Below are 17,312 nucleotides of genomic sequence, written 5' to 3'. Positions count from 1 at the left end.
GACGCATAAGCCTCCCCAGAGTCCCTGGCGTTGGCTCCTCCACAGATGGTGAGTGGACGGTGACTGGTTCCGCCAGATTCACTTCCCAGAGGTCATCCTGATGCCTATTTCTTCTGAACAGGGTAATTGGGATTATTGCTAATACAGCATTTTCTACCCTCACGGGGTCCCGAAAATTAGGCAATTTTCTTGATAAGTTTCATATTCATCAGCTGTGAGTCGAATTCTAATGAAAACCTCTTTCTACAGTCCTGTGCTCATTTCACTCCACCCAGACCACTGCGTCCATTTTTACCTTAAAATATTTGAAATGGACGACTCTCCTCTCACAAAAAATTCACAGATTTCACAGGACTAACTTTCCTTTTAGAATTTAAGGTAAAATGCCGCCTGCCCCCAATCCCGCATTCCCGTGCCAGACTGGGTGGGGAGCGCAGCTGCAGGCCTTGGGGAGCAGGAGCGCAGAGCCAGGTAGAGAGGGGCTGCAGCCAAGTGGGAGGCCCAGACAAGGTGACCAGAGGGCCAGTTATCAATGTGTGAATTTTTGAGCGAAGCCTCAAGCCCAAATGAGAAGAAATCTGCAAACAATAACTACTGACAGTGAGTCTGCAGAGTCATCTGAATGCATAACATGGAATGTTCTCAAACCAGAAGTAGCAGAATATGTGACTCCATTGATGAGGAGTGACTACGGGTTATAGGCCCCGGGTCAAGGCAATTTTTATACCTTCCTGGTGGTTCAGAAAGGAGTCTCTGTAAAACCAGAAGCAAATAAAGGAAACAATCTGAATTTTCTTTTTTTTTTTTTTTTTTTTGAGACGAGTCTCTCGCTCTGTCGCCCGGGCTGGAGTGCAGTGGCATGATCTCGACTCACTGCAACCTCCACTTCCCAGGTGCAAGCGATTCTTCTGTCTCAGCCTTCCGAGTAGCTGGGATTACAGATGCCCACCACCTCACCCAACTAATTTTTGTATTTTAGTAGAGATGGGTTTTCGCCATGTTGGCCACGCTGGTCTCAAACTCCTGACCTCAAGTGATCTGCCCACCTCGGCCTCCCAAAGTGCTGAGATTACAGGCGTGAGCCACCACACCCAGCCGTTATTGCGAATTTCTATATTTTCTCTGTCCACTCTTCTGTAATATCTTTTGTCCTGTTATTACAGGAAAGGGGTCCTAATCCAGACCCCAAGAGAGGGTTCTCAGATATCACACAAGAAAGAATTCAGGGTGAGTCCACAGCGTAAAGCAAAAGTAAGTTTATTAAGAAAGCAAGTTTATTAAGAAAGTTTATTATGGTAAAAGAACCTTAGACCAAGCAGGGCGTTCCTGAGAGTAAGAGGAGAAAGGCATCAGCCCTAGGTACAATGTTTGTGTATATATACAGGATAAAAAAAAATCTTGGGGAGATGTGCTCTGCTACAAGGACTTGTGATAAAGGATTAATTTTCTTAATTATTATATTTTGCAAGAATCAATATTATTATCTTTAAAGCAAAATTAGGAATGTCTTTGTTCTCCAGATATCAGGATGTCCAGACACTCCCAAGTCTGGGTCTGTTTAGTAAACATTATTTATTCCCTTCACCATAAACATGTAGAGGCTAGGAATATCTAACTTTCTGGGAATGCAGCCCAGCAAGGGCCAGCCTCATCTTCCTAGCCCTCACTCAAAATGGAGTCACTCTGGTTCGAACGCCTCTGATGCTGTGCTTGTGTTTCTTTTATTTTGAATCACAAAAAAGAAGTGTGATGGCAGCTCGTTCACCCTTTCGTGATTACCCCAGTGAGATGTTACTGTTCTACTCTGGAGAAGATACTGTCAGAGTCCCACATTTCCACCAGCTGGCATGCATGCCTTTGGACTCAACAGGGTTCTTTGGATTGTAGCTGAATTTTCAGTGTTTAGTCAGTATGGATCTGATCTCCGCATGATCTTTTTTGTGAACGCTAACATGATTTTGTAACTTTTTTTCCATTCTAAACATTTTTCTTTTCACTGCTAACCCTCTGCCTTATGATTTTATTGGAAATCAAGGACCTGCTTTTATTTGTTAATTTGCCATCATTTATGTATATATTGAAAGGTACAAGACCCACAAGCACAATGATCATTTTTATGTGTTTGAAACTTCAGCATAATAGATATCTGCATGCTTTATGAAGTTGCTTCGATAGGAGCCTGTGGGATGCCAGAAATTAGCATTTCTTTGCTGCCACAGGCTGATGATACTGTTGCTATCAGAGAAAGTTTCGCTGTGGCACCAAGTCACATCATTTTCATAGAAAAAGATGACTTGTAGCTTATTTTAGAAGTAGGAACATTTGGTCTATTCGACTAGACTTGCAATTTAAAAAAAAAAAAAAGCTTGCATTCATTAAAGAAAAAATGAATTTAAGGTAAAATGACAAAACCTGGTCTTTAACATCCTGAAGGATCTGATACGTTATTTTCCCTCCAACTCCATCCCAGGCCCGGTGGTGGAACTGCTGTTTTTCCTTCTTACCTTTTAGAAAAGTATGCATCTAGATTTTATTCAAAAATAGAAGAAACAACAGTAGAATGATATAAATAGCAAAAATTTTAAACTCAAAATATCAAGTATAAATTACAAAAACATACAAACAACAGAATATGTGGGATAAATACCAAATTTTATACAATTACTCTGGATTAAAAGGCTGAATGTTCAGGTGAAGGAGCAGAGAATGCTCCTTCAAAAGCAAAAGAGAGAAAATCTTCGTAAAAATATAAGAAGCATGAACATAGGATCTACACATCAGAAAAATTATAGGACAGAATTACTTTTAAATAATCAAAAACTAGTCTCATTAAAATAAAGTATAATCATCAAGGACAAAAATAAAATTCTACAACTTGAAAATGGGGAAAAAATGAAGATTAATTCAAAACAAAAAAGGGTGTGAATTATGACTTTCTTCTCACTTTCTTCATTGATCATCACTTAAAGCTTTATTTCATTACTTTTCTTACACTGCTGTGCCCAGTTAATTTCATGACATTTTGTATTAATTGGTTTAAAGTTGCATTATTCCAAATTATTAGAGGCCCACATTTAATGAATAATTTGCCTCTAAACTTCTCCATTGCAACATTAACAAAATGAAAATTATGAAAGCACTTTACAAAACATCTCATCTGTAACTATCGTTTATGATACATGAAAAATCCTTGAAGGGCAAAGACGGATTCTGAGTCTCACACACACTTTGCAATTGTCTGCCAATTGTGGTGCTTAACCTTCTGCAGGAAGAAATCAACAAATGGCCATTCATTGTACAGAAAGAAGACAATCCACATAAATCGAAGAACTATCTGACCAGCTTAGGAAACTGTGTATTCTTCCCACAGCAGGCAGAGCCCAGCCTGGGTATCCTGGGATGGCGGCTCATGAGCACAAAGGGGCTGACCGTGGGAAAGCAGGCAGTCATCAGCGCAGAGGTGTTCACCAGCCACCAACTGGGATTAGGAAAAAGAGACATGTAAAGATGGAGGAGAGCGAGTAAAATAACACAAGGTGTTCACCAGGACGAGGATATTTTGGGCGACTCTCGACTCAGTAGGGGATGGGGGGGAGAGGTTGGTCCCCTGAATGTGCTGGACCTGCTGCTTGCGTCTGTGCAGGATAAAAACCATGGAGCCACTGGCCAAGGTCATGAGCCCCACACACGAAACAAGAAGGGATGATAACAAGACAATATGTAATGAACATAGAATTCTGCTCCTACGTCCTCCAGAACAACACTTACAATCATTTGTCTTTGTGCTATTTATGCTGTTCCACTTGCCAGTCATATGTAGAGGAACAGTAATATTTACCAGCATGTTCAGAATCCAGCACAGGACCAGGATATTGGAGGACCCGATGTATCTGGGAGCATGTAGTTTAAGCTGTGCCCACCTGAATTAGCAGGGGCTGATGGTGATGACCTGGAAGATACTCAGGAGGCAGGCGTTGCCAATGCACACAGCCCTGCCCACTCTGTGAACATAAAACACAAGTTTGCATCCAATATCACTCTCAGTATCCTTCAATCCAAAAGCAGCCATTGTTTGTAGGATTCCTTTAGAGAGTATAACCAAGGAGTTTGCTATGGTCAGATGCTTGAGAATCAGATCTGTGGACCATAACATACCTCTGGTGAAACAAAGGAAACTATAGTGGTAAAGAAGAAACTCCCCAGGAATCCGACTATGATCTGAGATAAGAAGATCATGCCTATTGCCAAATCCCTGGAGGCCATTTGTCATTTTTCAGTGACTGATATTTACATTCAAAGTGAGAGAACCCTGTGTGGAAACATAAAATCTGTTTCACTTTTGCAAATAAAATCCCCTATTGTCCACTTACCGTTGTTTCCAACTTAGATGTTTTCTTATTAGACCCTATTTTTTTATTTTTAATAATTATTTTATTTTATTTTATTTTATTTTTTAGACAGAGTTTCGCTCTGTCACCAGGCTGGAGTGCAGTGGCATGATCTCACCTCACTGCAACCTCCACCTCCTGGGTTCAAGGAATTCTCCTGCCTCAGCCTCCCGAGTAGCTGGGACTACAGGCAGGTGCCACCAGACCCAGCTAAATTTTTTTGTATTTTAGTAGAGACAGGGTGTCACCATGTTGGCCAGGATGGTCTCGATCTCCTGACCTCATGATCTGCCCACCTCGGACTCCCAAAGTGCTGGGATTACAGGCATGAGCCACCATCCCCAACCAGACCTTGTTTTTTAAATAAGAGTTTTGCTCTAAAAAGAAAAACATATACATCCCCATAAGAAGAGTGCTATATTAGTGTTTTACATATAACTTTTACAATAATTCTGTGGTATAAGTGCTTTATTATTTCCATATTACAGGTGAGGAGCTCTTACACAAGGAAGCTTAATGACTTTTCTAAAGTAACTTCTTTGTAAGAGGCAGAATCAAAATTAGACAATGTGTTTAATCACTGTGTGTCTTACCCTTGGCCATAGCTATGTTTTTCTAATGCTTGACACATTTTGTGTTGTATATCTTGTCGTTTTCTTTAAACCTGGTTGTAGTTTTTTCTTAATTTTTGATTGTGGCAATTTCTCATTTAAATCTAATTGCTTATTTTATGAGCAAATATTCAGAAATCCAAGTAGAATGTAGATGCACTGATTTAGTATAATCCTAAAAGAATAATCATACAAGACTAAATGAAATGTATTGAATGCTTAAATGATTTCATGTTGAAATTAAAAAAGAAGATTCTTTTTCATCTTAACCAAGAAGGATACAGAAATGACTGCTGCTAAGCAAGGGGACAAGGAACATGAGTAGGAGATAAAACACTGCAAAGGAGAACCAGGTTGTCATTAATTACAGAGAAATTTAGTATTTGTTTATGAATACAAAAATATCAAATGAAATTATTTCAGGCCAGGCATTGTGGCTCTTGTGGCTCCCACCTGTAATCCCAGAACTTTGGGAGGCGGAGATGGGCAGATCACTTGAGGTCAGGAGTTCAAGACCAGCCTGGCCAACATGGTGAAACTCCGTCTCTACTAAAAATAAAAAAATTAGCCAGGCGTAGTGGTGCATGCATCTGTGGTCCCAGCTACTTGGGATGTGGAGGCAGGAGAATCGCTTGAACCTAGGAGGTGGAGGCTGCAGTGAACTAAGATCCCACCACTGTACTCCAGCCTGGGTGACAGAGAAAGACTCCATCTCAAAAAAAAAAGAAAAATTATTTAATGTCAGAATTGTTATATATATTAAAATATAAGCCTATTATTTAAAAGGAACACTTGAGGTGGGAAAATATTCACTGAATTGTTACTAAGATGAGTATTGAGCCTAAGAATGGCTTTAGAACATTTTTACAGTAAATATTACCAAATAATTTACTTCTTAAAACTACTGAAGTCCATGATTTTTGTTCTAATATGAAAACCTAAGGTCATCAAGATACCTTTCCTTGACTGCTCCTCCCCTGACTTCATGAAAGAATATGGTCTTTTCATCATTCTCAGAGACCAGATGCTTCCTGTCACCACTCATCACAGTCTCCATTAGGTACTTCCAGAGTAGTGTTGTACCCAAGCGAGTTAGAGAGAAACGTCACACTTTGAGACAAATTCTGGAGTCCTTTATTAGCCTGTGACCGAGAGACAGCTAGCACTCGAAATTCTCTCGGCCACGAAGAGGGGGCTAGATTTTTTTTTAGACTTTGGTTTAGAGTGGGGAGGGGGATTCTAGCTGCAGCAACTTTATAGAAGAGAAACAAACAAAAAAAGTTAAAAAGAAAAATGGTTACAGGAAAACAAACAGTTCCAGGTGCAGGGGCTTTAAATTCATCACAAAGTGATAGGTGAGGGGGCTCTGGGCATTACCTACCGGACAAATGTGGGGGCTTTATGGTACCATCTCTGAGTAAATTGCTAGGAACTGTGGACACCAGTTTGCCTCAGCACCTTATCAGTTAATTGGACTCTTTGATTGGCTGAGACTCAGCTTACACAAGTTAACTCCTTGAGGAAGGGGGTGGGTAAGGAGTCCTTGATGTCTTGCAAATGAAGGAGCCAAATGGAATCCATCCATTTTTCTCATCTAGGGGAGAGTCTATTCATATAAAAACAAGGTTAAGTAGCTAAGGGAGAGTCTATCCAATGTTAAAACAAGGTTAGGTATTACATTCCCCACTTGTGTTTTGGGGGAATCAAATCGTTGATTCCTCAGCTATAACAAGGGGGTCATATTGGGTTTTAAGATACATAAGCTTGACAGAAGCTATGCACTGTTTTATAAAATTAAGAAACCAGTTTAATATACACGGCCTGAAGATTAAGCCTAACAGCAGGAGAAGGGGTCTAGCTAACCTCATGACTAGAGTAGTTAGCCATGGATTCCAGGTAAACATGTTTGGATACCAGGGGATGTTATTTTCTCCCTCTTGTTGGTGTCTATCTAGATATTCTCCAGATATTCTTTTGGAGAGTATCCTTTATGACCCCAGACTGATTGGCATAGAAGCAACAACTGTCTCCTAGGGCTGCGCATAAACCTCCTTGGGAGAGGAATAGCAGATCTAAGCCTTGGCAGTTTGAAGAACTACTTCAGCCAGAGACTCTACCTGGATATGCAGTGTATATATGGCTGACTGGAGGTTGCTTAAATCAGCATCTACCTGTTGAGACAGGGACATTAGTCTAATTTCTCCCTGAACTAGGGCAGTCATGTTGATGGCTGCTGATCTGGCTATGCTAAGGCCGTCCAGGAGGGGTACTAGGAGCAGGGCGCCTCAGCGAAACCTGGGATGCAATCCAGGGGGAGAGATGAGGAGTTGTCCTTCCGGTCTACTGTACATGTATGCCTGGGGAAGTACATGAACTAACGCACACAAGAGAGGTCCTGGTTCAGTCCCATCAATACAGTGAGTGAGACCGGAGGTGCGGGCTAACCAGGTATTGTTAGGTGCCTGGTAAGAGACTGAAGTGCTTAAGGAAGTAAGCAGGGACTGATTACAAGTAACCTGAAATGGAGAAGCAGGTAAGTTATATCCGGTGCTAATTAGACAAGAAGCATTCCCAGACACGTCTCCTAGTGTGAGGGCATAGGGTCATGCACGACAAAATAGAGGGCCACTTCTAAGCATGGCTTCTACTCCTAATCCCACATAGTAAGGGGGTTTGGCTTTTAGACATAGCCAACAATCTTGAGCTAGTTTAGGCTGGGTCAGATTAAGGAGGTGATATACCCCACCTAGTATGAACATCGGGCTGGGCTGGAGATGTTGTCATTGCAGCTGGGGTTTAGGAACTAGGAATAGCAGCGGAACAGTTAAATTGACCTTATCTGGGTGTTTTTGGAACATAGGGTCGCCTAGATCAGTTAAAGGCCCAGTTGGCTCAGGAGGGCTCCATGAGATCAGGATTTTTTTCTGGATGGTGAACATAGTTCCAACATCAAATCCCAGGATATAAAGCCTTAATTCCCATGACATGCTGTAGTACCATTGAGCTGAATTAGGGTTATGAACGGTTATAGTAAGAGGATTGCAATATTTTGTAGTACACAGCCTAGGATGGGAAGCACGAGCAATGGAAAGAGTTGAAGATCGGGTTAATCCCCCAGAATAAGTGGATAAAGTTACACATGTCCAGTCAAGGCAGAAAAACTGGTAAGTATATCAACAACTAGAGTTAGGGTGATTTCCAGGACAGAGGTAAAAGTCAACATTTTGGAGTCCTTTTTCTGCACCTTTGGAGCTCCCACATCCAGTCTGGTTGACAGAGTGTCTAAATCCCGCAGCAAGGTCGACGTTTCCTCCTCCTGTGACTGGCAGCTTACGTTGTTCTTCGTGGGTATGGGCAGGTTCTGGGAACAAGCACATAAATCGACTGCAAAAGAGACTTCCTTGGAGGTTCCTGTCTTCCAAGTAGTGTTTGCAAATACATGTCCTGTTGTGAAAGAAGTGAGGAGAAAGGAAGAAAGTGAGGAAGGGGCGCGGAGGGCATATCAGGTGGAAAGAGACAGGAGAAGTAAACAAAAGGAATTAATCTAATGGCTTTACTTGACTTGAACCCAGTTTTAAGGGGCCTGGCCCAGGCTTGGGAATCCATGTTTCTTGCTGGGCTTTGTTGGTCTTTTTGATGCGGGAGTGATGAATCGAAGCAGGAATGCCATCCACTTTCAGAGCCGTCAGCGTGGTGAGGATGACAGTATGAGGTCCTTTCCAAGGAGGAGTGAGTCCTTCTTTCTGGAACTTTTTAACAAACGCCAGGTCACCCGTCTGGAATGAGTGGCAAGGCCCCATCTGGTCAGGAACTGGATTGGGATGAGTTCACCGGACGAGTGGCTGGATGATATCTCGCACCTGTTGGAGAGACTGTAGGTACTGTAATAAATTAGCTTGTGATATTTCTGCTAAATGAGTATCCCTTAGCTTAGGCAAGATAGGCAGCGCCCTCCCACACATGATTTCAAAAGGTGAAAAACCCTCCCGGTAAGGAGTGTATCTTACTCTAAGAAGGCTAAAGGAAAGAGTCTTACCCAATTTTCACGGGTTTCTAAGATTAATTTTGTAAGAGTACTTTTTAGGGTGCGGTTCATGCACCTGCCCAGAGCTCTGGGGTTGATAAGCACAATGGAACTTCCATTGAATGTTTAATGCTTTACTGACTGACTGAGCTATGGATGAGGTGAAGGCTGGCCCATTATCGGACCCTATGGCAGCAGGCAGCCCATGTCGAGGGATGATTTCATTGAGTAAAAACCTAACTACCATGGTGGCAGTCTTGTTTTTGGTCACAAATGCCTTAGTCCATCCAGAGAAAGTATCTACTAGTACCAGAAGGTATTTGTACCCAGCCCAGTGTGGTTTTATTTCTGTAAATTCAATTTCCCACCTTTCTCCTGGTGAGTTTCCTCGGAGGCGGTGGCCTGAGCTGGGTTTAGGACCTTGCTTGGCGTTTACCTGAGTGCAAGCCATACACCAGAGGGCTGCTTGATTGCTAAGTTCTGAAGGTGGGTGATCTTAAAACGGTTCCTGAGGAGCTGGGCCAGTTTTGCTCCTCCCAAATGGGTGGTAGAATGCAGAAGACTGATTAAAGTTTCCCCGAGAGCTTGAGTATGAAGATTCTGGAGTAAGGAAGAATCCACCAACCTTTTTGATTTTTATTGACCTGAGATCTGAAGCCAGTTTCTCCTATTCTGCCGAGTATACAGGACGATCGAGTAAATCAGGCTGTGGAAAGGAGACTACAGGCAGTAAGTTTACAGGCAATGGCCGTGTCTTCTCTTTGATGTCCTTTGCAGTGTATTACAGCCACCTGCTGAGGGAGCCATACAGCTTCAAGCAGGGCTAGAATTTCTTCTTTGTTTTTGATAGTCTTTCCTGCTGAGGTGAGTAGCCCGGGCTCTTGATAGGTGGCTCCATGCATATACACAGTAGCAAATGCATATCTACTGTCAGTGTAAATGATTTTTCTTTTTTGTTTTTTGTTTGTTTGTTTGTTTGCGATGGAGTCTCGCTCTGTCGCCTAGGCTGGAGTGCAGTGCTACGATCTTGGCTCACTGCAAGCTCTGCCTCCCGGGTTCATGCCATTCTCCTGCCTCAGCCTCCCGAGTAGCTGGGCCTACAGGCACCTGCCACCATGCCTGGCTAATTTTTTGTATTTTTAGTAGAGACGGGGTTTCACCATGTCAGCCAGGATGGTCTCAATCTCCTGACCTCGTGATCTGCCCGCCTCAGCCTCCCAAAGTGCTGGGATTACAGGCATGAGCCACTGCGCCCAGCTATCAGTGAGAATGTTAATACGTTCGTACTTACCCCATCAGAGAGCCTGTGTGAGGGCAACCAACTCAGCTCTCTGTGCTGAGGTGCCAGCTGGCAGAGCTTGGGCCTAAAGAATATCTGTCTCTGTAGTAACGGCTGCACCAGCCTTTCGTACTCTCTGTTCGAGGAAGCTGCTACCATCTGTAAACACGGTGGCATCTGCCTTCTTTAGGGGCACATCTTGGAGATCAGGTCAGCCGGTTTCCATAGTTTCTAACAATTCCTGGCAGTCATGGATGGGTGTAGTGAAGTCTGGATCAGGGAGTAAAGTAGCTGGATTTAAACACCTTGTGGGAGAGAAAGTCAAACGAGGCTGATCTAACAGTAAACTCTAATACTGTAGGATGTGAGCATTCAACATCCATTTGCCAGAAGCACTTGTAGCAGAGTCTCTATGGCAAGAGGAGCCGTAAGGATTAAATTCTGGCCTGAGGTCAGCTTATCAGCCTCCTGGACTAGGCTTGCTGTTGCTGCTACAGCTCACAGACAACTTGGCCATCCAGAGGCCACAGGGTCCAGTCTCTTAGACAAATAGGCTACCGGGCATCTCTAGGGTCCTAAAGTCTGAGTGAGCACCCCTTAGCAACTCCCTGGCTTTCATGACAAAATGGTGAAATGGTTTTGAATATTAGGGAGGGCTAGAGTGGGGGCCTCGGTTAATGCCTTTTTCAGGTTTTGAAAAGCCTGTTCTTCTGTGTCAGTCTGAATTAGTGGGCCATTCCCTCCTGTAGCGGTGTACAGGGGCTTGGCAATCTCCACGAACCATGATATCCATAGACAACAGTATCCCACAGGCCCCAGGAATTCACGTACCTGTCTCTTGGTGGTGGGAGTGGGGATTCATAAGATGGCTTCTTTCCAGGCACTGGTGAGTGCCCTTTTTCCTTGGTTTATCTCATATTCCAGGTAGGACACTCTGGGAAGACAAAGCTGGGCCTTCTTGGCCAAGACTAGATACCTGAGCTGCTGAAGGTGGTAAAGCAGGTCCCTAGTATGTTGCAGGCAGCTGTCAGTAGTTTCAGTAGCTAATAAAAGATCATCAACATACTGAAGAAGAGGACACTTAGGGTGACTGCCTCAGAATGGCACGAGATCCTCCTGGAGGGCTTCCCCAAAAAGAGTGGGGGAATTTCTAAAACCTTGAGGCAACTGAGTCCAGGTTAACTGGGTGGTGTCTCCTGAGCCAGGATCTGTCTATTTAAAAGCAAAGATTGGTTGGCTTTTCAGGGTGAGAGGAATAGCAAAAAAGGCATCCTTTAGGTCAAGGACAGTGTATACTGTATGTTCTGGTGGGAGCAGGCTCAGTAGATAGAGTACAAGGATTAGGGACAGTCAGATGGAGGGTAACGGTCCATTTGTTAACTTCCCTTAAGTCCTGTACCAGCTGGTAATCATTTGTTTTGGGTTTCTGTACCAGCAAAAATGGAGTATTCCAAGCGGACTGACATGGTGTGAGTATGCCAGCTTGTAACAGTTGCTGAATATAGGGATTGATCCCCTGTCTAGCCCGCTGACTCATAGGATATTGCTCTATCTGGACCAGCAAGGTGGTGGCCAGGAGTTCTACAACCACTGCTGGATGGTGCTTAGCCAGTCCTGGGAGGTTTGACTCAGTCCAGACTCAGGGAAAGAGTTTCTGTAAGTCCAGTAGGAGAGGATTAGTGTTATTCCCCAGTGGTTGTGATGGTGAAACTAAAAGACATTCCTCTGACAGAGGGGTAGTTAGCAGGAGTTGGGCAGTGGGGGATGTGGCATCTCTCAGTTTGAGGTGAGCCTGCTGGGCTGAGAAGGAGATAGAGGTCTGTAACTTATGGAGTAGGTCTCGTCAGAGGAGGGGAAAAGGGCACTCTGGGACCACAAGAAATGAGTGAGTTACTGTTTTCTGTCCCAAACTCACTTCTCGTGAGTGTGTGACAGGATATTGAATAGCTCCAGTAGCCCCTTGCGCAGCCACTCTTTTATTAGAGATACTGCCCAAGGGTGTCTGCAGTATGGAGTACTCTGCCCCCTTATCTATTAGGAAGCATACAGGCTGCCCCCCACTGTAGCGGTCACCATGGGCTCCCGGGAGCCAAGAGAGAGGGAGCCCTGGTCCCGTCACTCATCTGACTCTTCCGTTGTGGGGAGGGTGAGGACTTTTTTCTCTTCTGGTTTTTCTTCTAGTAGTAATGGGCATTCTTTTTTCCAGTGTCAGTCTGCTTACAATCAGCACATTGGTTTTTCTCCAGGGGAGCCCATTCATCTGTCTTGCCTTTCTGGCGGGGACCCGGGGTTCCCTGGCCATTTTTCTGTGATAGGGGCCTTCCCTTCTTGGCTTCCTGGATGACTGCCACCAAGATTTTTGCTTGTCTTTTGGGTGCTTTATCAGCGGCCTTTTTAGCTGCCTGAGCTGCCTGTTTTTGTTCAAACTCTCGATTGTCAAAACCTTTTTGAGCTATCTCTAAAAGCTGACTGATATTCATCCCAGCAAATCTGTCCAGTTTTTGGAGCTTTCTTTTAATATCAGGGGCTGCCTGAACCACAAATGCCAAATTAAGAGCATGGCTATTTTCGGGAGCCGCCAGGTCAAAAGGGGTGTAAGTCCGATAGGTCTCCTGGAGGTGTTCTAAAAACACTCCCAGTGACTCATCAGGCCCCTGAACAACTTCAATCATCTTAGACAAGTTTATGGGTTTCCGAGCAGCTCCCTTGATAACTGCCAGGAGATACCAGTGAAAATCGTCTAAGGCTCTCTTCCCACCTGAGGAGTTCAGGTCCCAGTTAGGCTGGGTAGAGGGAAAGACCTCCTCAAGAAGGTCCCTAGCTTCTTCTTCCGGCCTATTGTCTGATGTGAGGAAATAGTTTCTGGCCTCTTTGGATATGTTCCCTCTCTTCAGAGGTGAAAAGGGTCAAAGGCAGCTGTTGACAGTCATCCCAGGTGGGCCGATGATGAGTCCGGAGCACAGACTGCACCAGGGAGGTCAACACCTGGGGCTTTTCGGAAAAGGGGGGATTAGGAACTTTCCAGTTATACAGGTCAGAAGTAGAGAAATGGATGTAAACCAAGAATGGAGCTGAGCGCTCACCACCCAGAGGGACTTGTGCCTCTCTCAGTGGCAGAAGGGGGGCTACCTTCTCCTGCCATGGCCACAATTGAGAGGCAATAGGTGGAAAGCACACAGGAGACATAGCTGAGGAGACAAGGGAAGATTCTAAGGGAAGAGGAGGGTTACAAGGCTGCGGCACTGGGTGAGGAAGACTCTCCTCTTCTTCAGAAGGAGGCAGTACAGGAGGAGCCGGGGGAGCTCAGGGTCGAGGTGAAAGTGTGGTCTGGCTCAAAAGGACCTTGGAGGTTGAATTATGAATGCAGCATGAGTGGAGCCATGGAGGAGGGCTCCTGACCAAACTCAGCCACTTATCAATGTATGGAAACTGATCAAGGTGACCGGGAGTTCCAGGAACGACCCGCCACACAGCCTGAACAGTTGTGGGGTTAAGCGACCCTTCTGGGAGCCATCTGTTTCCAAACTGTGGCCATTCTACTTCACAGAGTGCCCAGAGTTTTCCTTTCTTAAGGCAGACTCAATAATCCTCTGAGAAGCCTAGAGAGAAATTCTGCAACATACATTGGAGAGGGTTCCGATCTCTACAGGGCCGGAAAGAGGAGTTTCCTATCTTGGAGGCAGTTTAACTAGGTTTTGAGCAGTGATATTAAACCCAGCACAGACAGAGAAATTCACTACCTGGAGGGCTAGAGTATGGGAAGAACAGAAATAACATAACCAGAAGGAGTAGGAAAACAATTATAGCCAGCAGTTCCTGCCACATGTGGGTTGTTTTCTGTAGCTTTAAGGTTTAGGGAGGGGGACTAGGGGCTGGCCTGAGGGCTCCTTGGCCAGACGGACCTAGACGACCTCCCTCTTTCCCTTGACCTGTAGCCTAAATACTTTTGGTGTATCTCAGCCTTTTCTTTTAAGAGTTTGAGGAGCAAGAGTAGAGCCAAGTCTTGGAGACGCTGGACTTGCCGTGACACAGTAAAATGAGATGTATGGGGTAAAGGGTGAGGATGAGGAGGAAAGGGGCCACTTGGATCTTCCTTAAGGTAGGAGAGTAGCCACAGGGAAATAGAATAAGAGTCCAGATGGAGTAAAGCAGTACAGGAGTAGGCTTCTCTGCACAGTGCCCTATTTAAGGGCATGGGAAAAGTTACAGGATGACAGAAGGGGTGAGCAAGGTCAGCAGGATGGCTATTTTGAATCCACCACTGGTCTAATCTGCAGGTAGTGCAGTCACTCAGACGTGGGGTGTGACAATCTAAACTCCAGCAACCTTTATGGTACCAGAAATCCCAGATGGGCGAATGTCCCCCACACTCATTCCCGTAACAATACCTGATTTGTTTCTGACAGAAAAGGCAGGACTGGGATGGCCAAAATACTGATGAGAAATTTTACCTCTTGTGATAAAAAATCAGCATTAAGGACCCTGAAGAAGTCCTTGCCCAGTATCTTGGGCAGTATCGACAACCTGACATATGAAACTTTGACAAACACTAAACAGGAGAATAGACACCAAACAGGACAATAAACATAAAACAAGCAATAGACAGAAATTAGGGTATATAAACAATTATGGCAGTTTTTATAGACAAGGAGGGGGATCCCGTGATGGGATCAGTCAGATGCCCACCTGGCTGCTCCTCCTGAGGGGACTTAGGCTCCTCTTAGCATAGGCAGGCCGGTATAAACCCCCGGCTTGGATGGAGCTATGCCTGATGCACCTTTAAGCCTTATGAGGTCGTCACGGAACCGCAGGTGAGGGCCTTCTCAAACTCCGTAGCTTTCACCATGGAGCTACAAACTGGAGATTCAAGGGCACGCCCTTGAATTCCTCATTCATGCGCACTTTCACACAGAGTTTATCATAATTTTTTTATTCCCATTCTAAACAGAAGTCTCTGGGGGACCTGAACAAGAGAAGAAGAGATAGAGAAAGGGGGAAGGGGAAAGAGAGAGGAGAGAGAGACTAGTCTTAATGGAGAGGCTGGCCTGCCAGAAACCAAGCCTCTGTCCTCCAGCGTCCTGGCCTATGGACAGAGTCAGAGAGAGACGCCCTCATCAGGAACGTCCTGTCACCAAACCAGAACCAAAGTCACCTAACAGAAAACTAAGGCTCTGTCCTCCAGCGTCCTGGACTGCGGGCAGAGTCAAAGAAAGAGGCACCCTCATCAGGGCCGCTTCTCTCTCATCAAACCAAAGCCAGATCTGACTTACCTCCTCAGGGCCAGAAGCTGAGGACTCAGAGGTTGAATTTTGTGGGCACACACCAGTAGTCGATCCACTCTCGTCCAGAAGACTGTCGCCTTTTGGGGACCTGGAACTTTTTCAGGTGTTGCCTCCCCTGTAAGCTGGCTGTCTATCCAGGGGAGCCTGGAACAAGCCCGGCCCTCACCCAGTGGCAAGTTATCTCGCTGGGGCCTCCAAATGTTGTACCCAAGTGAGTTAGGGCAAAACGCCACACTTCGAAGCAAATTCAGGAGTCCTTTATTAGCCTGCAATCGACTCGAAGTTCTTTCGACCCCGAAGAAGTGGCTAGATTTTCTTTTATACTTTGGTTTAGAGTGGGGAGGGGGATTCTAGCTGCAGCAACTTTATAGAAGAGAAACAAACAAAAAAAGTTAAAAAGAAAAATGGTTACAGGAAAACAAACAGTTCCAGGTGCAGGGGCTTTAAATTCATCACAAAGTGATAGGTGAGGGGGCTCTGGGCGTTACCTACCGGACAAATGTGGGGGCTTTATGGTACCATCTCTGAGTAAATTGCTGGGAACTGTGGACACCAGTTTGCCTCAGCACCTTATCAGTTAACTGGACTCTTTGATAGGCTGAGACTCAGCTTACACAAGTTAGCTTCTTAAGGATGGGGGTGGGTAAGGAGTCCTTGATATCTTGCAAATGAAGGAGCCAAATAGAGTCCGTCAGGTTTTCTCATCTAAAGGAGAGTCTACTCATGTTAAAACAAGGTTAGGTAGCTAAGGGAGAGTCTATCCATGTTCAAACAAAGTTAGATATTACAGTAGGTTAAAGCCCTCTGTTTAATACTTTTGAGAAGAATAAGATAATTTAGTCAGCTACATCTTATACATTATCACAGGCATGAAGGAACTGTAGAAATGCTTCTACTTATCCTGGAAATCTCTCTTGACTCTTGTGGAAATGATAGAACAACTAGCAGATGAATTTCCAAATTATTCTAGTAAACTTTTAAAAAATGCATTATTCCCATTTAATAGGTAAGGAGATCTTAGACAAGAAAGATCAACATAAACAGATTTTGGGGGCCAGACACTGGCTCAGGCCTATAACCCCCACACTTTGGGAGGTCAAGGCTGGTGGATCACCTGAGATCAGGACTTTGAGACAATCTTGGCTAACATGGTGAAACCCCATCTCTACTAAAAAAAAAAAAAAAAAAAAAATTAGCCAGGCGTGGTGGCAGGCACCTGTCATCCCAGCTATTCAGGAGGCTGAGGCAGAAGAATCTCTTGAACTCGGGAGGCAGAGGTTGCAGTAAGCTGAGATTGCCATTTGACTACAGCCTGGGTAACAGTGCAAAACTCCATCTCAAACTAAAAAAGAAAAATAAAATGAAAAACATTTAAAAACAGATTTGCATCAAAAACCAACGATGACAAGCACAAGGATTTTGTTAAGTTAAATGAGTCGCACATAGTTGGGGACTGGCTCATGTTCTTAGAACTTTGCTCCCTCTCCACAATTTAGCCCATGACCCGGCAATTATTCCCTCCCCCACACGGCCTTGGCACTGGTCAATTTCTGGCTCAGTGGAGTCCCCTTTCCAGATCAGAGCATTTCCCCCACCTCCTGATACACTTCCTCCCCTTGCAGGCGCTCTCTCATAGATCAAAATGTAACACACCCACCAGGTGCCTCCCTGCTGCGGGGCTGTGGAACTCAGTGACTGTCAGGATGGCCATTGAGGGTGTAGAAGGAG

The 17,312-nt window shown here is 44.7% G+C and overlaps 1 protein-coding gene across 1 annotated transcript; it reads right to left on the bottom strand.

Moving 5' to 3' along the window:
- Positions 1-3,330: 3,330 nt before the first annotated feature.
- Positions 3,331-4,263, bottom strand: LOC111525618 (vomeronasal type-1 receptor 3). The gene is given in 3 exon segments (XM_026455422.1): positions 3,331-3,499; positions 3,501-4,197; positions 4,200-4,263. Coding segments are annotated over 3 exon segments (930 nt in total).
- Positions 4,264-17,312: the final 13,049 nt, after the last annotated feature.

This window comes from Piliocolobus tephrosceles, chromosome 17 (genome assembly GCF_002776525.5).
Source record: "Piliocolobus tephrosceles isolate RC106 chromosome 17, ASM277652v3, whole genome shotgun sequence".
Lineage (NCBI taxonomy): Eukaryota > Metazoa > Chordata > Mammalia > Primates > Cercopithecidae > Piliocolobus > Piliocolobus tephrosceles.
The sequence above is the reverse complement of the archived record's forward strand: the minus strand, read 5'-3'. Positions and strand labels throughout refer to the sequence as shown.